Below are 25854 nucleotides of genomic sequence, written 5' to 3' on the forward strand. Positions count from 1 at the left end.
CTATGTCGAGGTCAGTTCCTACAAACCCACCGGCCAACGTAATCCGACAAGGCTCCCGTCCAGGATATAACCTTTCTTTGTGTTCAGTGCCAGGTTGGAAGGTTGTTCAGTGCCAACCTGGAAGTCATGTAGCTGATCTGATTGGTAGTTCCTGACACTGATGCAGCCAATCTGCCTTTTATCCATTTTGTCATGAGGGGGGGAAAAAAACTCATGCGCGGCCTTCATCCAAAACTAAAGATTCCAGTGTTAAAGCAATAAATGATCAACCAGTGTCTGTGAAACCATTTTATTTATTTTCAGTAACAAACTTTATTTGAGTTCCAATGCTAAACTGTATGTTTTACTCCTTCAGTGACAGCAGGAAATGAAAGACCATGTTTAAGCACCTGGGACTTGGGAGTTTCATCAAGGGAACACACTAGGTGGCGCTAATCAACACCACAAAACTTCTTCTTGGTCTATGCAACATCAACGTCATTTGTCATATGTCATTTGTCATAATTCAGATGTCAAATGAAATATAGGATTGGCAGTGACAGACTATGGCTGTGTCTCAATTCAGCGGCTGTATCCTTCGGACGGGGCATTTGAAAATGCATCACAGCAGTAGAACCTGGCTGTCCCATTGCAAAGGCTCCTTCAAACGTGCGTCCCTTCAAGAAAGGCTCCCAAGGGTGGACCCCTCTCGGGCCGACCTATCCCAGGATGCATGGCAAACTGTTTTTCAAAGAGATAATGGTGGCGACAAGCGACTAGACAGAAACATCATGGAGTGTATATTGGAATGAGTCTGGCCTCCATCCTGTCTTTTCCAAATATGTAAATAAAGCTTTATACCTCACATGCCCAGAGATCACTTTGAACAGCCCTCAATTTTTCTATCAACTGTCTTTTGAAATCCGAGATCAGATAATTTTTTTACAATTCAGTATGTTTCTATCTAGTTAGCATGTGGTGGATTCCCAGAGAAGTCTATCTGGAACTTTGATGTCCTCATTAAAGCAGCGATCTGCTTTCATCCTACCTTCTTCTCTCCATCATGTCTGTGCATCATTTAGTAAAAACACATGTTCACAAAAAATAAACCCAATTTTATTCCCAGAAAACAGGTAGACAATATCATACATTAATTAATACAGAAAAAAGACCGAAAGAGAACTTTTGTTAAAAAGAAAAAAAAAAGATAAAACAAAAGTTCAAACAGCATTTTCCTACACCTTTTGTTTCAAGGTAAACGTAGCAATAAGACTTCATATCTAAGAATCTTAAGAAAAAGACCAAATTCTGGATTTTATCCCAAATTTGTATTTTCGCTCATCATATCTTTATTTGAACATCAAATCATTGCCTTTAATAATCCGTCCTCCAGCCTGTCCACAGACCACCCTGTGGCCTCTTCTGTACATTTCCCTCCATTCTAAACCACACCAGTCCACTGATCCACCTCCGCTTTAATTCAGCCTGATGATCTCAAACCTTTTTCGCTTCTTCTCCTTCAGGTGCTGAAGCAGATGCTCAGTCTCCCCCATCGCCTCTTGTGCTTCATTGTCCGACCCTCCCTGACCTCCCTGTCCCGTGTCCACCCCCCCTGTTTGTTTATCCTTGGGACACTCCCCGTTGTAGGTCTTGACGTATTCTTCGACGCGCCAGCCCCTGAACTCCCGTGGCTCGGTGCAGAACAGGCCAGTGTAAGAGACGCCGGGGTGGTGCTTCAGCCAGTAGATCAGGTAGTGGATGTTGTAGTCGCAGATCCACGGGTTGTTGGCCAGTGAGAGCTTCCGTAGGAAGTAGAGGTCCTCGAGTACACCGTACTGGAAGTAATGGAGGCTGTTGTTGGACAGGTCGAGCTCACGGAGGTACAGCAGGCCTGCAAATGCAGCTGGGAGGGGAAGAAAAATATCAATATTTAAACTAATCTTGTCTCCCTGGAATATTATGGTTTGGTTGCTTTTTTTTGGCACCAATCCTGGAGCAATGCAACAACTTTTTAGTGTAACAATAAAAATCTTTTGTCAAAGTTGTCAGCTGCTTATTTACACATTCTGTAGACACACAGTAACATCAGCCTTCGTTTGGATTAGTGTTTCTGGCTACCTGGTGAATGTAAGAGCAACTTTTAGTCTCTCTTTTGCTCCTCCTTCCTAGCCCAAACCAATTGACCTGAATTGCCATCATTCTGATAACAAGACGAGTCTTTGATACAGCTCCCCTTTTATGGATGTGAAATGAGCTGGACCCCAGAAAAAGTAATGAAATCTAACTAACTTGAGTGAAAAAGAGGACTGTTTGTGTCCCTAATAGGTTCCAGACGTCGTAATCAGACTGTTTGACTGGGATTAATGGGGCGGTGGACACAAGGAGTGAGGGGAGGAGGGTGTACATATAGACGTCGGCAAATATGACGAAAATAAAGACGTGTCTGAGATAGAGACGTGAAAGAAGAAGAAAATTGACGCTCAGGACTAACATCCTTTTGGTGTCCACTTTTAAAAGTTATTGCTGCTGCTTCTCTAGCATTTGACCTTAAAGATGGCCCAGATAGAATGATGTGGAAGGAGGAGGAACGGGAAGACGACTCATTATCTCCCAAAATAGCTATTAGCTTGTTTTTAACCACTATGGCGACAGGAAGCTGAATGTGGTCAACGTTCACAGCAGGTTATTTAAGGAAGCTTATTTGGACACTGTTGGACCCTTCAGTCGGCATAAGATAAAGCCTGCTCACATTATTTTAAGTAACATTCCTCACTGGTATATTTAATTGTATAATTTGTTGAAAAACAAGTCTAAAGCTGATCATTTCCAATAAGTTGGGCAGAGCCAGGCAGGCCGGCTGTTTCCTGCTTTTCAGTCTTTGTGCTAGGCCTTGTGCTAAGCTAGGCTAACCAGCTGCCTGTCTCCATAATTGTTTTTCCATCTGTTCATTGTTCCAAACCTTGATGATCTCACCGTCCTGGACTACTGAAATAAATGATGGAATGAATAAATGAATGCAAGCAGAGAGACAACTAATCTCCAAGTATTTTGATCAGCCCTCCCTCCAGGATTTGAGATCCAACAACAGAGCGCCCACTGAGACTGACGCTTCAAACCGTGACATTACATTTTTCCAGCCAAAATGCTACATACATAACATCATTATCACCACAGAGGAGATAAATTAATGCTGCGACCCCCCCAGGTTTCCACTAATCTGGGTTGATCTTGCCAACAAAGCTCCATGACAAATTAAACACAATATTAATCTCTAAAATCACCATAGCTACAAACATTAGTGTTGCATCAGTCCAACCATTACATAATTACATGCTCCTTCCTTGTTGCCTCACTAACAGTAACAAAACGTCATCCACAGGGATTTTTACATGAGGAGTATTGAGAAATATAATTTTTTTCTGCAGTGTTTGGGTTCCAGAAAGATGGAGACCCCGCATAGTGACAATTCCTTAAATGTCAGGTTATTAGTCACAGGACTCTGCATCAAATTGACCTTCAAATAAACTGCACTTCGCTGTAACGGTCCAAATTGTCGTTTTGTCAATTTCGACTGTTGTCTTGCCAGGAGAGAAAAAAAAACACACAACGACCTGGCACAAGACATCGCCAAAACCCACAACGAAAGACTGTTGCAAAAAAACAGTGCATTTAAAGTATTACTAACAATCCAAGTGAGCCAGAGCTTTCATTCATGTTTCTTTCCGTCTCTGGTGATCGTCCAGATTGAAAAGACTAAATAAACAACCTCTTGAATACGATTCAAAACTTCTTTTTTTTTTATATACAACAGGAGATATCATGATTGAGACAATATGTCTGTGGCTATCATGAGCCCTCAGAGCGTATATATTCACTTTCCAAAAGTTTTCAAATAGTTTCCAAATAGTTCTGGATGCACTGGGGCTGGCGCTGCGGATAATTGTTTACATATGTTGCGGGATAATGAATAAAATGGGAGGGTTTGTAAAGGATTCCCTCTTGGACAGGAAGACATGAGCGCAAACATCATTAGTCTGGAACGAATAATGAGTCTGCACTTTTTTATAATGGTGGCAGAACCAGTATTTACATTAAGACGAAAAGAGAAATATATGCATGTGATGTGTGTGTTCAGGTGTTTGTGAGGTTATGTGAAGCAGCTGTCTGCAAGTGTGAACCAAAGATTTGGAACAAAGTCCGATGACATATTAGAAATGCATCCTCTGTCCTAAGGCTGTGCAATAAAACAATATCAATAATTATTGCTATATTTTTTTTGTAAATAGCAATACAACAAAAGCTCAATCTATATAAATATATTTCTAATGCGTTGTGCAAACAGTGAGGACGTGTTTTTCATACTCAGTCAATGAAGAAGAGATGTAGAATAATGTTTAAACGTAAAAGAAATAATAATTGCGTGACATTCATCGTGAAAATTATCGACATTTTTATGGTCTTCTTTTAATTAATTTAGCTATATTTTATTTTGTAATCTTAACATTGCTTTAACCCTTTTTAAATTGATTTTATTGAGAGATGTTTTTAAATATGTTCAGTTTAAGCTTCTGTTCCTTTTGTGTAAAGCCCCTTGGGTCCATTTAATGCTGTAAAAGTGCAATATGAATCAATTTTATCATTACCACCGCCAACGAGGTACCCCCCCTGTGACCCTTAAAAGGATAAGTGGTACAGATAGTAAGCGGATGGATTATTGAGCAGCGGTGTTACCTGTGTCTATACGCTGCATGCTGTTGCTGCTAAGGTTGAGCAGCTTGAGGTCTTTGGACAGCAGGAACTGTTTGGGCCTGAGATGTTTGATGCTGTTACTGGACAGATCCATCTTCACGAGGTCAGACGGCAGGTCAGACGGGATGTGATCCAAACCTGCGGAGGAAGACAATCATTAAAACAAACATCTGGTCTTCAGAGGAGAGAGGAAAGATTACTGTCCCTTATTTGAAACTAAGGTTATACTCATTCCCTCTATCCTTTTATTATGGTGAGTACATATATATATGACCACAAACAACACAGATACATGATAGGTTTACAGGATGGAGGCTGCTGTGCTCAACAAGTGAAATCAGTCGAATACAGCGGAGATGTGGAAATCCAATCTGTCTGCATCTTTATCCATTTTCAAGATGTTGTGTGGGCCGTGTGCAGCATTTAACGTTTTCAAGATGACGAGTGTGACAGCGTGTGTAACACTGTTTCACTTCTGTGCCAGGGAAGTGTTTCCTCTCGCTTCCGCACACACACACACACACACACACACACACACACACACACACACACACACACACACACACACACACACCATTAAAGAATGTAATGTAAGAAACAGCGATTCCCCCGCATATTCCCATGTCAGATAGCAGATCCTCTCCCGAGCTTTAAATCAAATGTCCCACGCTGAAGCAATTTTGAGATCATCTCTACAGTGTTGGGACGGTTAAAATAAAGATTCCTCGCTTCCAAAATCTAAAAAGCTGAATATGTGGAGCTTCTATGCAGACGATAAACACATCCAGATTCCTGTAAGGACTGCTGGTGCACGAGTTTTTGGGATGAACACTTTCTGGAGACAATTTGAAGTCATTCATCTGTCAGCGTCTGCACAAGTAAAAATCGTCTGCTCTAAAGTTCACATCTGTAATGTGTCGATTTTTCGCATAGATCTGAGTTGGTGGTCCGTTCGACCTGTATCATCTAAATGAACAGGGGTGATTGTTTTTGAAGCGGTTCCCAAAATGGTTGCAGATGAGAGGAAAGAAGTGACTGAGCCAATAACAAGCGAGGATTTCTTTAATATGAAATGAGTCCTTTATTATCTAGATGTGAGGAAGAAAAGAACGCATGCAATGTGTGTGAAGTCGAGCGTTGGTGTAAACCGGTTTCCAGCATATATTTATTTACACAGACGGTATAATTTGCTCAGGAAAGAATGCGTACAGGCTCTTTTTACAATGCAGATGTCGCAGTCTTTACTGCCCCAGAGGTTGCAGCCAGTTATTATGGAGGTATGTTCCTGTAAACATACACACGTGCATATACAGCGTGCATACATATAGCCAGTGCACTCAGGAAATGTAGTTATAATTGTTCGATGATGCGATAAAGAGCGAGCAGCTGCAAAAAGGTGAAAAAGACTGTGGAGACCTTTACGTTCCATGTTACAAGCCGTCAGTCCTCCACATCGAGAATGTCGTGTCTCCGGCTACAGCCACACTACGTTTAGATCTGAAAACGGCGTTTTTAAACTAAATTGATTTCTGTCCATGCAAGCGCTTTGGCTCCTTATCAGTTATCCTTGTCCATACTAAGACGTCTGGAAGCGAATATCATGTGACCAGGGGGGGCGTGTGCGTCCCGCCTGACAAAAGAATCGTCGCAGATTGCTTGAACAATAGCTCGTGACCTACAAATGTCAGCAGTAAAATGCAGAATGGAACAGCACAGTAGCTGTTAGCAAAGACAATAGAGTCAGCGACACTTGAGATAAATCATCCATGTCATGTTCTACAGTGGGAGCCGAGGCTGATGCCGGTTGTTTTCTTCCATGTCATGTCAAAGGGAGCCTAACAAATCAGTGAAGGCGTCGTGTCGCGTCGTGACCTAAAAAACCCACTCAGCAAGCGGCTGTGGGAGTCTTCGTCATCGTTTTCAATCGTCTCCTTGTCCCTTATTCTGGACAAGCAGACATTTGCAAATGCGAAGCGAATATTGTGGGTCATCAGATTCGATCTCCAAGTAAAGCCACGCCGTGATTTGCTGGAACACTGATATATTCACATATACAGAGGTCTGAAGAGAATCCTGACTTAGGTGTACATGTGTCTGCAACTTAGAAAAGCTGGGAGGAGGGGGAATGGTGAAATTTAAGCTGCACTCAAAGACTCATATTCCCAGGCTCCCCTTGGACAGATCAAACTTCTGCTTTTAAAGCCAAATACAAGGCCCCTCTGTCCAACAGAGATCCATCTGTGGTTTAGTGTGTTTTATAGTCTAATGAGGATAATCTGCAATGACTATGGATGAGTGATGTCCACAACCTGAAAGTCCTAAACAGTGTATTTCTCTCGGGGTATGAAAGAAAGGAAAAGGCAGAGTCAAAGATAGAAAAGTGAGCGATTATCTTGTTCATTATCTTGATTTGCGATGTTAAGCCTTCATTCGCGTTGCTTCCTCGAGCTAAATGTAGCTGTCAGGAAGTCAGTCTTTATCAGGGGCCGGGAGGCATCTTGTGATTCTTAACGGAGCAAGCCTCTCAGTTAGAAGAGTGAGGCTCTTTCTTACTTTAACATCTGCTGTGTGCCTCTAGTGCTGAAGGAAGAAACACGCAGAGAGAAGGTGAAAGAGCAGGAACATGTCAGCAGAAGTGAAAGTCACTTGTTCATAACACGGCTTTTATTATTTATTTCTTTTGCTGAATCTGCAGAACTCATTACTTTGCACAGATTTCTCACTCTCAGGGGGGGGAGCGGGGAAAAAAAAGGTGCTTTTTGCTACGTTTGGAAACCAGACCATATCGCATCGATTTTATTTGGAGGTCTGGCTGTTTAATTTCTGTCGGATTTCACAATTTATTATTCAAAGTTTAAATTATTGTCTCTGCTTTACATCGAAGTGCCCGGCTGGAATCACTTAATGCAGCAATTTAGCTACTTCGCCATCCTACGGAAGTTAAACATACGTCAACGATGCATTAGTATAACACACACTGATGTAAATATGCAGCAGTATTTACATAGTTGAAATAGGTACGGCTAAGCTGTTTGCATGATTCATTACTGTAATTGTGCAGAACTTTAATCTGGACATTTAACTACATTGCGTCCCACTCCAGACGGTGTATTTTATGATGTTTATGAACACATAAGTTACAAGTTTAAAAGTGGCTTGTAGTCTGGTTCTTTCCCTCCTTTCTCCCCTATGCACTGTTTTCCATAAATTGTTCCTACTTTTTGTAAAGGGTAAGCTACAGCTGCACGATACTGGGTCTGTGTGGAGCAGGTGCTGCCATATGTTTCATGATGTTTGGACAGTAAAACGGGAAGCAGTTAATTTTTTTAAGAGCGCAGACTACACTGAGGTCAACTGTGTGCATTGCAGTTAATTTTGTGGTTTGGATTCATGCAACAGACTTGACAGGAGGAGTCTTTTCTCCAAGTGTTTTTAAAAAAATATTTTTAGCAACTAAACCTGCATGGTTGCATAAAGGTAGCTGTAAATTCTGTGTCATTTAACATGGGTCTTCCTTGTTCTCTTTACCTCTGTCTCCTTCTCAAATTACAACATGGAACATTAGTGTTTCATAGTGTTTCTGCTGACTTACTGCCCACTCACTGTGAGCCAGGACATCCAAGGGAAAGCATGACATAATATCATGCATGAGGGCATGTGAGGTGTGACTGGGAAGCAGCCAACACACCTTATACATGAAACCATTTTTGGCTGCCAACTCAAATGGCTTGGAGTTTATATGGAGGATTTATGGTACGATTGAAATTTTTTTTAACCTTGTGAGCAAGGTTTGGTAGGCAAAGTCTAGAACCACAGGCCAAAACAATACAACAGTGTGGATGGGTTTCTGAGCGACATCACGAGAAAATCGCAACCCCAAACAGGGCGCAGGGTTGACCTGCTGGGACACCAGAGGAGCACAACAGCAGCAAACGGTGGGTGGCAACCAAAAGGACCACCAGTCAAGTCGGAACTCTGGAAACAGTAGCCCCATGACGGACTATGTTTCACTTCCTCTATGGGGACCCTTCCCCATCACTTTTGAACTAAGAACATACTGACCTGGCCAAGCTCAGAGCCTGGGGGGACGCCCAACAGACCTTGTTGTGCTTCACAGCCCGCCTAATGGAAGACGTTGCTAAGTCTGGACTTGGAGGCTTCTATCAAAATCCTGCTCCTTCACTTTAAATAGGGCGACGTCTTGAATTGCCAAACTGCATTTTGGGTTCATTCTGCATCACTTTGCCCGCGCTGCTCACGGCAGAAGTTGAGCTCCAGTTTTCACGTGGCAACATAGGCACAAGCCAATCAAATGGTGTTTGACTCTCAGCTAACCAATCCTTTATCTAAGTATCTTGTTTCCCACAGTGATATGTTTTTGAGTTCGTTGCTTTGTTGAGTGATTTCTATCTTTGTATTAAACTTCCAACATGGCTCCTGGCAGCATTAATCACTTTGAGTCAAAGCAGCGAGGCAGTAAACCTTTATTTATTTTTTTATGTATCATGATTAAATCCCGGTAGACTATCAGCGTAAGGAGGTCATGACAACTAGCGCTAATCTGGTCGTTGTAATGGTGATATCATATAAACATAGTTGTCAGCATGTTTAGAAAAGGCTTCACCTCTGCCTCTATATCTTCAGCCGGAGTGATGACAGAGACTTTATACTACATCAATTCCAAACAGGCCACATGCAAAATCAAGAGCCTAGAAAAACAAGGGGAAGTTAATGCACTTCTTGGAAAACATCCCAAGTGTGTTCAGATCTTTCTTCTAGCCTATATTCTCTCCTCTATTCCCAAGGCTTATGCTGCACATACCAGGCATTCACATGCTCCTCAGAAGGTCCCATTACCTGAGTTGTGAAGCCCTTGGTCTGGCTTTGAAGTCGGAATGTGGAAAAAAACATGGACGCTGTGTGTTTTGTTTGTGTTTAGAGCTTTTAAACAAGACCTTGACTCCTCTTTCCAATGTTTGCATTGTAGGAGAGCAAAGATATATACACGTTAATCATAAAAATGTCCACTTCAATGTCAACTTGTGTACCAACATTTTTGAGCTTTTCCAAAAGAAGCTTTTCATGTTGAGACAGGAGGTCGGTGACAATATACTTTTTTTTACAGGAGTAAAAAAATATTTTCGGTGATTATATGTTCAGACAATAGCCAATCAAATTAGTTGTGGATATTTAAGTGTAGTTTTTTTTCGAAATAGAGAGCCAGGTAGAGGGTTGTTCTTCTTGCAACACTAACTCTTTATCCTAACGTTACTTGTGTAAGTGGACTTTCTGTTCTGTCTGTTGATAGACTGGAACGCCACGTCTCGTCCTTGAGAGACGCAGTCTGAGGAGCTCCCATATTAACTCTGACCACTCTGCGTAGCACTGAGCACAACGTGGAGCCTGAAATCTGCTGTGGTTGACCTCAGAGAAACAGTCTTTAAACCAGAGGGAGGGAGACGTGGAGAGAAAAACAAGAAGAAGGAAATCAACAAGAGGAAAATATTGGTTTCATAGAAAGAGATCAGGGTATGTTTCCACTCTTTGGGTTTTCTGCTGGTTGCTCTCAGTTCCATAAGAGAGAGAACTGTGTTCCATGTCCGTTCCACCACCCAGCACTCTTGTTCATTTCAGTCTTAATCTTTGTGTTTTTAAACCATTGTTCTATTGTTTGGTTTTTCAGAGTCGAACATAACTTCTTAAGATTTAAAGCTGCCAGTCCTGGACGTGTGCTGGACTAGATTACCAACCAGGTGTTGTTCTGAGAAATACTGAGAAATGCAAAGTTAAAACGCACAAAGTCTGTTATAAAGTAGCAAAGTGATGATGTCAAAAGTCCCCATGTGACATCGCAATGCCCCAAATGTGCATATTACACCCCAAATAGCTAGACAGGCACACCCACCAACAGAGCCATTTAGAGGGTGTAGGCTGTGGAAGTGGTTGACCAGTCACAACAGAGTGGGCCAACTGGTCAATCAGAACAGACTGGGCTTTATCGGGAGAGAGCGGCTTTAAAGAGACACGGGCTAAAACAAAGTCTGTCAGACAGAGGCTGAAAAGAGGAGCTGCAGCAATGGACATTATGAGGAAAGCAATGTCTTTACTGAACATTGAGCCTGTTAAGTAATAACACAAATTCAAATTATGAACTTTAAAATAAGTCTTATACATCTCCTTTTAAGTAGATCTTTATATTGCGTGTGTTGCCCCAATGCTTTGGAGGCCACATCCTCGCCACTGCAAACCAAACCCTACCAACATCTGCAAGTGATCACTGAACAGGCAAAAGGGAGGTAGAGAAAACACAAGACTTAATTATATAATCTACCTGTGATTAGATTCCACGGTGACTGACAGCTAATACAACCAATAAAAACACTGCTGCTGGAACCCAGCACAGTGAAAACAACTAAATTAAAAGCTGCCAATCCTCCAGCTGGTATCAACTTTCAGTCTCACAACTTGCAAGTCAAACAACCATGGATAGCAGCTGTAATATATCAAGCAACAGTCACACACCACAAAGCGCTTTCATGTTGGGGCATATATGGAGACAATGAAAGATGATGCATGTGAGAAAAAGCCAGTGAGACAAACAGAGGAACCTTGTAGTGGTCGAGATAAAGAATTGATTCAAACTTCCTTCTGTACAAAAAAAATGTAACTAGGAAAATATGCAAAATGCTTCCTCGAGCATTTTGCACAACACAGACGCTGCATTGTGTGGCTTTGGCTTGTCGATTCTCCATGAAAGATTTCTCTGAAAGGCATTAGCTCCCATTTATAGCTGCATTCAACTGCTCGGTTAAATGAGAGATGACTTGGATTGACTCATGAACAATCCTTCAGTTCAGTGTGGTGACAGTTGGATGCTATTTGGGCATCATTAAGAGTCGTCTTTATTGCTTTGAAGAAGAAGAAGATAAAGGAGTTTAATGAATGTCGAGAAGAGGATGAAAGGGAGAAGTAGAAAGAAGAAAGAGTGATGTGACCTCAGAGTGGAGTTTTTACACAGAGAGAGGCAGATGTGAAATCTAGAGGAACAAATTTGGCGGATGCCTGCTTGTTTCAGTCTTTTTCTATCTGCAGCTTATGACCCATGCTGACTCAGTAGTAAAACTGAAACCACAAAGCGCCTTCGAAAATCACCAGGAGACCACAAAATCTGCAGAAAATTAATGAATGCATGATTCAAATTAGCACACGACAGAACATGATGCTGTATTTGCCAAAAATCCGAGAAGCAATGATCTCAAAAGACCACACTAGAACACACAATGCAGTTTATCAAATTACGTGATTTATCATAGAGTGAAATGTCCTTGAATGCAAATTAAACCCCTGAAGTAAAGCCGCCACTTTGGGGGGGAAAGGAGCAATAAACCCAGACCAGCTCCAGACTCTGCTCCTTCCCTCCCCCATGAGGCTCAGATGCCCCACGTGGCAAAGCAAATAAAACAAACATAACTCTGCTCAGCTCAGCCTGGCTGGAACCAAAACATTAGACGGCAAAAGTAATCCCCATGCCCAGTTTCAGGAGTGCAGCGCAAAAAACCTAACAAATGTACCTTTTTATACGAGGCGTTCCTCTGCCAGGGTCGGCCCATTTGTAAGTTTGTATGGTTGTTTTCTCTGGCTGCAAACGAACGATTTCTGCTGCAGGAAAAATTAACCGAGTCCTTGTGTGAGTGGATGCCTTCCCTGGTGTTAAGTTTCCTTCTAGTTAGCCCACTTGTGTGAAAACAGTAGCTACTGGATTTTTCTCTCGACTCTGTCCAGGAGAGGCAAAGGCTAAAAGTGTAGTGCTGGATCATCAAAGTTATCATAATATCCAATTGTTGAGACAGTAGAAGTTTCATTAAAAATCTAAAATGTCTACTTGAACGCTCTACAGCTTGATTTAATAAGGCGAAACCCCCCACACCATTACTCCATTACTTCATGGAACCGTTCATGTTATTGGCTTCACCCTGTGTGTTGTTAATGGTCCAAGAAAGTGCAGAGTTGAATTTGATGCAATTTGGACACGCATTATGTTCAGTTTTAATACAATTTGAATATCCAGTGACAATGGCAATCTCCAGTTCAGGGTTCTGCTACTGAGTCGAGCTTCAACCAACTTTGAATAAACAGGTGAACAGCTCTCTGTGCAGCAGCGGTGGCGAGGCTTCAGGATACTGCAGGTCACTTTTACAGGTTCAGAAACAGAAGCTGCAAAACAGCAACAACGCAGGCCAAACAAACAGCCCATTTCCAACAGGGAGGTTTAGAGAGAGCACTGCACTAGCTGTCTGAAAATAAAGGATGCATGTATTCTGGATTTTGGCCAATAAAGACTGTGAAAGATGTCAACCTTATGGTCGTGCTTGTGGAAAATTAGAAGATCACCAAAGTCAGTAGGACTCATCCTCTTGTAACCATAAATATTTGTACAAAATGTGTACTCATCTAATTATGTGCTGGTTAGAAATATATATATATATATATATAATCTATGCTTCAGATTATAATTACTTTTAAAATGTATTGAATTTTAGCATTACATGACAGAATTTGAAGACACAAACATACAGAACTTGACATCCTCTCACCTTTGGTGTTGCAGTCCAGCAGAGGTTTTGGGAACATGTAGGTGTGACACAAAGACGTGGCCTCCGACTTCACTTTGATTAGCGGAGACCTCGGGTGCCCCCCCTCCTTGCCTCCCGTACTCCCGTCCACTTGGTTGTCGTCGACACACAGCGAGTCCACCTTCAGCTTCTTCAGCTTCTGGCCCATCAGCGATTGAGGCTCCTTGCATCTGGCGAAGTTGCCCAGGTTGCGGCTGCTGGGCACCTGCAGCTTCCTGACCAGGCTGTCCAGGGAGCAGTGGCACCTCCAAGGGTTCTCGTAGAGACGGAGGTAGGTGAGGCGGGGCAGGGGCAGCAGGATCTCCTCGGAGGCTGTTTTCAGTCTGTTGTGCTGGAGGAGCAGGGTGGTGAGCTGCGAGAGGCCGTTGAACGCATCATCCTCCACCATGGAGATGTGGTTCTGCTGGAGGTCCAGGCTCTTCAGCTGGGTGAACTGGAAGAACATGTTGTCCCGCAAAACCTAAATGGCGAAATATAAACGGTTGTTACTACCAACAACCTTGACTTTTCTGTTACGAAAGTGATGACTATCAAAATAAATCGTTTTATACACTTATGACTCCTTTTTAAAGGTTTACATTTTCAGTAGGAACTAGAATGGCACTCAGTAGGGTGCATACCTCAACAGTCCCATTATGAAACCACATCTCTTTTGTGTAATGCTGGTAACAAACACACAAACAAACGAGAAGCGAACCCCAAGGCTAACGCCCTATCTCTCCATATTAAAGAAAGTGAAAAAAAAATAAACGATCTGCATGTTTATCCAGATCCACTCCAAAATGTAATGGTTTTTTTTTTTCTTGGGTCATGTCCCATCCCCACACAAACTTTCATAACAATCCGTTGAGAGGTTTTTGAGTAATCCTGGTAACAAACGCACAAATGCAGATGAAGCCCTAACCTCCAGCACATTTTCTTGGTGCTGAGCATCAAACAAGCTACTGGATTGTTAGGTGGGGTTTTCATGACGTTTGTTGACAATAACAATGTTTAATGTGAATAGAACATTCTTTCATTCAGTGGTTCATTAACTGACGAAAATCTAATCATTGATCATTCAACAGTGCTTTGAACTTGGATTAACCTAATTAAACCAGTTTTTCATCAGTCTTCATCATTTCCTTCCTGGCAAAGGAGCATTTTGTTTTGTTCCTCTCGGCACCTGGGACACACATCCTGTATGCTCGCTCACAGACACACACATACTGTACATATACACACACGAAATGTCTGTGTTTGATCTCCGGACCAAATGAATGGCGCACAGATGCTTGTGGTATCAACAAGCTGCCTGCGTTTAGCTGCAGAGTCAGAATCTTGAGACATTAACTGTTACATAAAACTCTACTAGATCTTTCTTAGACGCCGTTTATCATTTTTAGTTTTTTCTGTTTTTGTCTCTGCCTGTATAGCAGGTGGTCTACGTCTTGTTTCTGGTCTGTATATGTACCTGAATCTTGTTTCTCGCTAGCAGCAGGTGGTGAATGTCTTTGGGCCAGTCCTGCATCACCCCGGTCAGCTGCTGGTCCTGACAGTCGAGGTACTTCTCCCCTGCCTCCGTGTACTCCTTGCACTCCTGAGTTTGCCGTCTCATGACCCCCGCCCTGCCTCTGCCTCGCACGTTGCCCCTGCTACCCCTCTCCGCAGCCCCCGACCGAGGGCCTCTCCTGGGCTCTGCCGACCGTAGGACCAGCAAGAGTAGGAGGGCGGCGAGGAGACGCATGATGGGAAGAGGAAAGGGGAGGCCTCTCGGTAAACAGGTCGACCTCGAGGAGACGGTTGTCGGGTGATTTGTGTAACGGGACACTGGAGCCCGGTCACAGCTGTGTGTATCAGGAGACAAACAAAGAAGAGAGAGAGAGGGAGGTGAATTTTTCAAAGCCCTTCAGTGGCTGGTTCACACAAACTGACCCAATTCAACAAATTATAGATGACACTTGAGTCGTGGCAGCTGAGGGGCTGTAGAAAAGAACAATTTAAACCTTGTGCAAATCACGCAGCTTGCCTAGATGGATACGTTTGTGTGTAATCAAAAGAAAATGAGTAGAAAGAATAAGCATATTGGTCAAAAACAAACCAGAAGGCCAGTAGAGTGCATATCTCCATCAAGGCCCAATAGCCCTCAGCACCAAATTTCACGTACTCGTAGATATCAGTTCTCCAAATATGCCTTTATCAAGATCCATGAATTATTCCCTGAGAAAATGTTAAAAAACACCTCATCTCGCAATGTTAATCACAATGAAAGAAAATCCCCTGGTCCAGATCCATCGCCAAAATGTAATGGGTTCTTCCCCGAACCACATTGCATCCGTCCACCAGGTCTGTTTAGAATGTTTTGTCAATTATTACCCACAAACAAATGGACAAAATAACCTTCTTGGCGTAATGGAAGTTGTGCTGTATATTCTGAGAGACTTTTAAAAAGCTCTGTGGGCATCTGTCTCGGTGGCACATTGAGACATGCTGACAACTAAAACAGGCAACACCGCACATGTTGAAAGAATTTGCCAAGAGGTAGAGCAAGAGGAAAGTTGGGAGAACGAAAAAAGGAAAAGAGGTTTGAAGGAAAAAGTAAAAAACTTAAGGGTTAAAATGTGGTTGTGGTATAAAGTGCTTTGGTTAAGGTATATTTAAACTTTTGGACTGTTCCTCTCTAACAAATAGTGCAGCACTTAACCTGCTTTAAAATGACAAATTATACATTTTTTTCTCTGCAATGAGATTGTAAAGCCAGACCGGCGGTTTCCCCCTGATCCCTTCTCTACACGCTAAAATACCCGGCCAATTCTCAAAACTTTCCTCGGGAACAATAAAGTGTCTATCTATCTATCCCTCTCACTTGTTGTAGCCTCATAGTTATGGACAGACATGAAAACAGAACCAGTCTTCTGATCTCTCTGGGAGCCCATCGGCTATTGTCTGAAGACAATTAGCCTCTGGGGTCAACGTGCCGAGACTCTATGTCGTTTACAATCCAACGATTCTGCAAAAGTCTGTTTGTCCACACAAAACACAAAAAGCAAACCTTGTTGTAGGTGTTTTAGGTCCAGGCGGCGTTTTCGTACAAAGTCAATAGCCGATAGATTTAAATCAATGTGTTCTGCCGCTTTTGCTCTCCACACACTATTTGGTCAAACTCAAAACGGAAACAAGAAACCTTCCCAGATTCTGCTTATTCACATGAAGAATAATCGAATAATAGTTATCAAATTATCTGTCCACCAAAAAGCAAATAAGCGAATTTCCAAAAATGTCAATTTTCCTCTAAAACTCATCATGTGGCTTTTCTTTCCTGCCTTTCTGTCTCTTTCTTGCGGCCAAGCTGTCTCACAATTTGTTCTGCCAAACTGAAACTATCAGGAGCCACAAATATAAAAATGCCTGCAAATATTAATATTTATAGCCTAATAATGATTGGGATGGTGGGGATTCTGTCCTTTTATTTGCCACATAGCAACTTGTTCTGGACTCCCTACTCACGATTATATGTATGTGGGTGTGTGTGCACGTTGTTAATCGAATACATGAGTCATGGGTCCCTTGTGTGATCGGAAGCAAAAAGGTGAAGCCCACAGGTTTGACGAGAAAGACTGCGCACACACACACACAGATACAAAACACACATGTGCACGCAGACTCAGTCCAACTGTACCAAACCGCAGCCCCCTCACAGTCTTCCAGCCTCCCGACACAGTGGAACAAGCCCGTCAATGCAGATGTTGTCGCTCCATTGTGAGTAACAGACCGGGCATGTTACTGCAGTTACAGACAGAAACAGCTGAGAATGTATGTTTCCAGTCCATTGAGAGCTCTTCACTGTCCCAACTATCAATCGTCTCAAATGAAGCAGACTCCAAAGTTTGATTTGCAAGCGAGCTGCTGCTCCAAACCCAACACATACTGAACGAACTGGTCTTTTTCAGCCACCAGCTGTAAGTGTGTCTATGATCGAGTCTGTCTTTCATCTGTCTTTATATTTACTCACATATATCAAACATACCCTCATGGATTTGTGTGTTTGTCTTTTCACATGCTTGGATTCTGTCAACTGCAAACACATGTTCTTGCGTCTGTTTAGCTTGATTGCTCTGCTGATGAGAGGCACGTTTCTACGGAAGGCGAGACTCGTGCCAGGCCAAACAGAAGACTAGACGAGACTGAGTGGGAAGCCGTGGACACATATTTCAAGGTTAGTCATTGGGTCTGGTGCAGGTGTTTGTTATGCACTACTAGGATCCAACCATAGACTGTATATAAAAATGGACAAGATCTGGAAAGTTGAGCCAATACGAAAGTGCCTGATACCTGTATTCTCTCAAATGTCTCTCAAGAGTTGCAAGAAAATGTCTTGCATGAAAAATAACCTACTTACAGAGTTAATGGTCTCAAGTCTCATTCAATTCAGCCTTGTGATTGGAAGCTAGAAACTGACCTATGGGTTCAGATCGCAGATGTAGTTGTAATTAAATAAACCAAGATTGCACTCGTCAAAATGCCAAACTTGAGGCTTCAAAATGGCAGTTCACAAACAAATGTTGTGACGTCACAGTGGTTTGCCTAAACCATACCAGTGATCCTGTGCAGCTCAGCGGGTTAAGCTTGGCAATAACATTGCAAGAATTATACATTAAGCTTAGAGCAAACACACTGTCCTCCAAAACACACATCATTTAGAAAAGTGACAAACTAATGGAAAAACCCACAGTGTCCACAACGTGGCCATTACAAAGACCCAAAGCAGCTATAGTGCTCTTCAGCATAGACTTTCTGATTTTCTGGAACTCGGAGGATAAACATTAATCTTCAAAAAGACATGTGGTGTGCCGATTGTTGTCATGGGAGGGGGGGGGGCTCCATCTAACACGTTGGAAACTCCAAACTCTGTCACACGTCTTTTGCAGGACCGAGCACCAGAACTCGGGCTAAAGGGCTCTGTCAATACCTGGCGTTAGACTGCACCGACCTGTCCACCTTCAAAACATTACTCATACACCCCCCTCTTCAGAGCATGCGAGAGTAATGATGTATATTTTATGTGTCTAGTTACTTGCATGTATTTGCTTTAACCCATGTTTAGTGTTTTTGAGCCTTGTTAAAAGCACTACAAAAATGATATGTGTTATTCTTGTTAGGTTGTTGAATCTAAATTAGAAAATGTTCACGTATGATGATGATGATGATGATAAAACCATTCACTTCAGCTGCAAAAGACAATTTTTTTTCTCCTCTTCCCTCTATAATTAAGAGCTGACTTGAAACCATTTGGACCGGTGCTGGTGCTGCTCTGATCTTTTCCACATCACAGCTGTTCCGCAGGAAAAGTCGGTCCCCTTCTCAGGAAACTACAGCCATGGTCAGCCTGCAATATCCCAACACTCATTCCTGCTGGGACCTCGACAAAACCCACTCGGCCAATCCCGTCCCTGCGGTTCACCTCATGTCCATAGCAGCTTCTGAATTAGCTCCTTCCAGCCTAGTATTATTATCCCGCCCCAGCTGCCTCTGGTCGGTCCATGCCAACTCAAAGAAAAACTGACTCCCTCTTTCTCTCTGTCTCTGTAAATATCCTGTCAGATGTTTCCTCAGGGGCACTGCTCTAAATCTGTCAGTTTCTGGTGCCACCGTCATCTGTCCCGAACCAGAACAAAGTTTGGTCTGGACATGAAATGTGGCAACAACGTGTCGCAAGCTTTTGGGGGATGAATCGGTGGCCTTTATTGTCAGAGGAAAAGAAAGTGGTAGATGATTGGTCTGCATTATGTTAATTTCTGGCCCCTTTCTGCCTTGGCGCTGACGACACCTGTGAATCATCACAATCTAGCACCCCTGGGTGTCATCAGCCTATCAATCCTCCCTCTACAAGAAGCCTGCTCCAACTTCCAGTCTCCGTTTGATCGTTGTACCTTATAACTACTAGCTCTTGCCCACTCCAGTTAAAGTTAAGTCAAAGTTTCCCAAGGCAGCCATTCAGCCTGCCAGCCACCACACTCCTTCTTCTGACTTTCGAGCATCGTAAGACCTGTTTCTTACCTCGTTGCTGAGAGTTGTCAAAGATGAAGCATGTTTGTCATTAATGTTGGAAAAATGTCAGTTGCCACTCTGCTGAATGTCCTCTGGTCACTTTTCCAGTTTGGTAAACCCTTGTTTTTGTTTTTATCTAGTGCCACCATAAGCTAACATGCAAAAGTTAGAATGTGATCACTGCAAACATAATTCCTACAAACTAGCATGTACCTGGGGTGTTGGCGTCACTGTAATCCATAGACTATATAAAAATGGACGGCATGAAAGCGTCTCCCTTGCACCTTGGTGGCTGGCTGCAGTAAAGGGTCATGAATCCTGCATCCTCCATGCTAGCAATTGGAACAGGGACCAAAGAGAGTCAAAGTACCATCAAAAGATGGTTTATGTCATTTGAGGTAGCTCTAATCACACTGATCTATATCCATGTGCTACTTTTTTAAGTTTCATTGAAGCTGCATGTGTATTTGCGCCATCTCCCAATTGCTACTGCACAGAATCTGGCTCCTTTTTTAATACTGCAATCTACCGTTGTACAGATACCATAAAGGATTTTTGTTTATTTAGCATAACTGTCTATTGTAACATGTTTACTGGCTAGCTTCATTATTTGACGAAATGTGCTTTTTATGTGTGAAAACCAAATGAAACAGACAAAGTGAAAGTTATTACTGTACAAATTATCTCATCAATCACGCTGGAGCCTTCAGTACATGTTTGACTGGCAGTTTAATCAGGTTGTTCCCAGTTTAGTAAAGAAGCTACATGCTAACAGGAGTGTAGTTTAAATGCTCACCCTGTCAGCAGTTTGCTCTTTATATTTGCTGCTAATCGTCAGACGCTTAAGCTCAGTTTTCAATACTTTCACTTTTTAACCACAGTAGGTTGTTTTTTTTTTTTACAGAGAGACCACAGAGCACCGCCAGAGACAAATGTGTAACAGTGAGAGCATGATTATGTCATCATAAGCTCGGGCTCGGGTTACCAGTGTTGGCTGTGCAGACTCTAACTGTACCAGTGTGTCTTTAGCTGCAGAACTAATGGAAAAATCATTAATTTGGTCATTTGCTCTTTATAATCAAAACAGTTTAACAAGTCCAGGACAGTGAGTGCTCTCTATCAAAACAAACCACAGAATATATGCTTCAAGTCTGACTGGCAGTTGTTTTGGGAACAGTGTGGACTCATATCAAGTGTCTCCCTGCTCCACCAGCTTTAATGTGCCTTTGTCTGCAGAATAAAACAACTTGTTCTTTCGTTTGAGCCTCATACTCCTTCCATAATGTTGATTCAGTGACTGCATATACAGTAGGACTCCACATACATTAGTTATATAATGCATAGTGGTGTGTGCTGCACAGTGCAGTGGAATGTGTAGTCGAACCAGGTGGTTTGGCAGGAGTTCAGTGGCGAAATTAGCCACGGTGAGAGGACGTTAAACCGTTCTGCCAAAGAACCAGAGGTCAAAGTGCAAAATGTGTCAATGAAAGAGTGGAAACTTTTCACACAACGCACATGCACATTTGAAATATAGTAGAATCTCTGCTATGTGGTTGTATATAGTCCTCTGCTGGCCACTGCAGTTTCATCCCTTCCACCTGCTCCTGACATATTGTATTCAGTAATAATGATAATATTAAGTCACCATGACCTTTGACCACTTAAATCTAACCAGTTAATCTTTAAGTTCAGGTGACAACTTGTCAAAATGGGAAATTCCCTGAAGCCACACTTGAGATATCATGTTCAAGTGGCCAAAAACATGTTTTGTGACCTTTGACCGCCCGAATCTAATCAGTTCGTCCATGAGTCTTCGCGAGGTCACAGTGAACTTTTCTTCCTTGAGTCCGGAGAACTGGTTTGTTTGTGCCAAATGTGAAGAAAATCGTGTTCACATGAATGTAGTGAATCAATGGACAACCCAACTGGCTGTTGCTGGCACAGACGTAAAAAAAAAACAGCACAAAGTCATGAAGATGGAAACAAAGTGAGGCACATAAATTACAGGAGTCCCAGAGGAGACACCTGCGAGCCAGCCTTGTCTGTCTTTGTTTTCTGAACCGTCTCTGGGATCAAATGGGTCATTTGGCCTCAGCAGACCAGAGGAAACACAAACTGGCTGCCCTCTCACATTATCCCTTTCCCACCTACATCAGGAAGGGGGGTGGGAGAAGTGGACAGTAAGAGAAATACAGATGGAGGCAGCTTTCACATTTAAAAACCATTTCCAAATAATGTTTGAGGGAAGAGAAACAATTGGTGAGAAAGTGGAAGACAGAATGGAAAACAGGAAAACCAGGCTCAGGACAAGATTAACGTCAGAAGTGGAAGTTGGAGGGGAGACGGAATATCATGATGTCAGCATGAGGGAAATTCCCTCTGGCAAAGAGAAGGTGTTTGGTGTCAGATGATACCACACTGCTTCTGTTAACCCAGGAAAAGACCAGAAGAGGATAAAAATCCATAGAGACAACAGCACATGTATTTTCAGATGTGGATGAAATTTTAGGATCTCGGGCGACATGATCCTTAGAAACCAATTCCCAGGTTGACTCTTGGCCGGCTGAACAATTTACTGCATGTCATGCCCTTACTCTTTTTTTTCCCTGGGAATCATTTTTTAGTTTTGTGCAGATTCCGGGCATAAAACCCAAATATTTAACATCGAAGTTTTGGCTGGTTTGTGACTGGTTTAAAGCTCAATTTGGTTGCAATATTTTTTTTCCATAACATTTTGTTACATAAGCTGCTTTCAGACATGCATTGAACTATTTTTCCTGAAACATTTCTTGGGGGGGGGGGGGGCTCTGTGTGAGAAATGTCAGAGTCAGTTGCTCTATACATTTTCTGGAACTTGTAAAATGCCCAATAAACATCAGAGTGAGCCCGTGTTAGAATACAGCAGGAACATGTGCAGAAAGTTCACAGCGAGCGGGTGGGCATGGCGATGATGTTTCTAACACGCACACAAGAATACATACATGTGTCTCAGAATGAAGAAGATGTCAACTTTGAAAGACAATGAGATTTAAGGATTTTTGGCGATGAGGGCCGAAGCCGGTGTTGATGTGTTGTAACCAAAAACACATGATTTCTCTGCCCAAAATTCCAACTCTCTTCTGAATGTTCTGGACATTTTCCTGTTGATGTGAACGCGTCTGACCCCGACTATCTCCTGCTGCGTTTTTCAAAGGAGAAAGACCAACTCCGGAAATTGCATATCTGAAAACTGAAAACGTAACCAACTATAATCATATTAAAAAAATATTGCCTGTGCTTGGTTTATCATATGCACAATAACATGAGGACAGGGGAACCAAAAGTGACTCGCTGGCTGAGGAATAAGCAAAATCTGCGTCGAACTATCTTATCCTTGTCATGATCATTCATGTCTCTGCCTCCCACCTCCAAAGCCTCGAGGCTGCACAGTCTCTTCTTCTCCCTCAGAGGCCCTTAATGCTCCAGCAACATTTGACAGGCCACATGGGGATGGAAAGAGTTCAGACCTCCAGAGGAAACCGCTTCAGAAAACACAAGGGCCACTGTGTTAAAGGGGGAGAGCGAGAACAAGAAGGGGAGGCTGCAAAAACAAGAATAAGCCACTAGAATGGAACAGGCAGAAAGTCCATCCATTAGAGATCAGGGGGAAGCTTATAGGTGTTTGCAGAAATCTTTCTCCGCCAGTTAGCTTCACAGTAAGCGGAGAATTATTTGTTGCCTTTGGGTTGAGTTTCCTCTGAGTGTGTGTGTGTGTGTGTGCCCAAAGCTCTGTGGCTTGTTACCATGTAGCCCCACCACCACGCTAAGACAGGGGTATAAGGAAGGAATGATGGTAGAGAATGTAAAATAGGAGACGATGGAAAAAATGAAGTCTAACCACAAACCCTATATCTTAAACCGGAGGATGAGACAGAGACGGATGTATATATGCCGTGTGTATGGAGAGCAAACACATCCCTGAGAGCCTAATTGAAACCAGACAAGTTCATTTTTGCTTGCAGGAGAGGAAAAGACGAAGAAAAAAGAAGTGGAGAGATAGAAAATGACATTTTGGGGTTTTCAGACTTCAGGGTCAGACATGGTGACCTCACGAAAACTGATGGAAACCAGCCAACAGTTCATGTTGTTTACCCATGAGAATTCTCTTTGTTGGGTCCAAACATTCCCACAGGAAAAGTAAGTACGCGCCCCGACAAGGTCATTGTCTCATGCATGTGTATTTGTGTGTCCATCCGGCTCATCTGCATGTGTTTTTGACTAGCAGTTAGCTTTTAGATAACATTATCATGTAATGGGGTGGTCTCCCCTGCACGGTCCCCTGACTGCGCCTAATCACGCAAATCTGAAACAGCAAACTATGACACAATCAGCTCCGTCTTTAATACATGAAACATGAGATTACCGGGGTTTATAGATTCTGCACAGAAAAGTCAGGGAAAGGATTTATTTTACTGTTGTGTTTCCTTATCCTTATCTTATTAAGGCTTCATTAGAATGACGGAGTTCGAAAACTTGTCATGAGATGTTTCACAGAGCTTTTACACACACACACACACACACACACACACACACACACACACACACACACACACACACACACACACACACACACACACACACACACACACACACACACACACACGTCTTCCCCCTGCCGGCCCGCTATGTTGATTGGTTTGGTGTGGCGCCAGACACATCTGCACTTAACACACACACACACTTGGGGAGAGAGTGAGAGAGAGAATTCTTGCTCTTCTCACTACAAAGCGCTCCACTTAAGTGTTACTGTGGCGAGCTGAAACAGCAGAAATCCAGCGGAAAGGGTCTCACACACTTTTTAATTGGAGTAAACTTGCAAGTCAGCGCAGAATTCCAGAGTGAAACCACACGACGCTAGAATTTTACTGAAACCTACACAGGGGGCATGGAACTCCCTGTAGCTGCACACACACACACACCTAAAACTATAGTTTTAAATGAGCCATGCAGCAGCTCCGAGTGTTTAGTCATCCTTCTGATTCATTTTGATTTCATAGCCAACACCAACTTCTCCGACCCCCCCACTGTATTTTATTTTTAACCGCATGTATCCAATGAACATGAGTCACTCTGAAGACACGGCCATCCAGAGTTTCTTACAGTACAAAGAGGGTCCAAGTGGGTAAATCAAGCTCTCACGCTGACACAAGTGTTTCTCCCCTATAGACTCTATCCACTGAGCCACATGTACAGGACGTGATTATCGCATTTAAGTTAACAAGGGACCGGCACCTGTGGTTTCATGTCAAAAGCATCAAAACTTATGTGAGTGCAATGACTCCCCACAAACTTGAGCAACTACAAATCAGTTTCAAAATAAACCTGGTAGCTTCAGCTTAATCATGCTAAACTGCGAAATAGGCATAAAAAAGTGCGAACATGCCTCCCATCCCTGTGAGTAGCTCACTTCTGTCCTCTCACATCCTCATATGTTTGCAATGTAATCAAACTTCTGCAGACATAAGCTGCGAATATATCAAGCAACGTTTGATACCGGACACGTGTGCAAAAAGTTTGTCTTTGAAAGTAACGTTGTCTGCATGTTTACATTCATTCTTCATCTCTACAGTATGAGCGCATGCCTGCAATGTCCAAGAAACAAAGGAATCACTCAAGAGAAGGAGGGAGTAACAATAATCCTTTTGATTTTATCACATAGTCTGAAACCTAATAACCACTTCACATCAGGATTAGAATAATATGCTGTGTTGTGGAAGGTCAGCGCGAATCTCTGGTGCCAAACTATCCTCGGCAGTAAATCTTCTTGCATATTGAGTATTGTATCAGAAAGGATAGGGGGGGGGGGGTTGCAGGATCCTTTGCAGATACACTAATGTGATGGTACATTGTTGAGGGTTTCAGTCCTACCTGTGCTGGGAGAGAATCTGGCTCGGGCTCTTCCACTAGGACCTGCAGATCTCCGGTTGGTCCCGCGTCCCCGGCTCCTAATCCTGTCATGAGAGCTGTGTCCAAGCCAAAAAAAAAACAGATCCTGCCGGGCTGCCTGTAAACTTAGAGCCTGGAGTGAGGCAGGAATGACTGGCTGCTCCTCCACACTCTCTCTCTCTCTCTCCCTCTCTCTCTCTCTCCCTCTCTCTCTCCCTTGCTCTCCCCTTCTCTCTCTCTCACTCCCTTGCTTTTCACCCCCTCAGCTGGATTGCACTCTTCACAGTGTGAGGAAAGACAGAGAGAGAGCCTGTGAGCAAAAGTAGCAAAAAGAAAAACTGAATCTCAAAGGAGCCACAAGCACAAGGCTGCGTCTGGTCACGCACACACGCACACGCACACACACACACACACACACACACACACACACACACACACACACACACACACGTAGGAGGGCTGCAGCTTTGCACTGTTAAACCGATGGCCGACCACTCGGATATGTTGGCTAATTGTCCTCATGGATGGGGAGAGAACCCGG

The 25854-nt window shown here is 42.9% G+C and overlaps 1 protein-coding gene across 1 annotated transcript; it reads right to left on the reverse strand.

The window, feature by feature from the left end:
• Positions 1 to 295: 295 nt before the first annotated feature.
• lrrc17 (leucine rich repeat containing 17) lies at positions 296 to 25638 on the reverse strand. The gene is made up of 5 exons (XM_034578395.1): positions 25296 to 25638; positions 14815 to 15187; positions 13323 to 13821; positions 4711 to 4866; positions 296 to 1882 (listed from the first exon to the last, which is right to left on the reverse strand). Exons 2-5 carry the CDS (start codon positions 15085 to 15087, stop codon positions 1455 to 1457), a joined length of 1356 nt encoding a protein of 451 aa, XP_034434286.1. The 5' UTR covers positions 15088 to 15187; positions 25296 to 25638; the 3' UTR covers positions 296 to 1454.
• Positions 25639 to 25854: the final 216 nt, after the last annotated feature.

This window comes from Hippoglossus hippoglossus, chromosome 23 (genome assembly GCF_009819705.1).
Source record: "Hippoglossus hippoglossus isolate fHipHip1 chromosome 23, fHipHip1.pri, whole genome shotgun sequence".
Classification (NCBI taxonomy): Eukaryota; Metazoa; Chordata; class Actinopteri; order Pleuronectiformes; family Pleuronectidae; genus Hippoglossus; species Hippoglossus hippoglossus.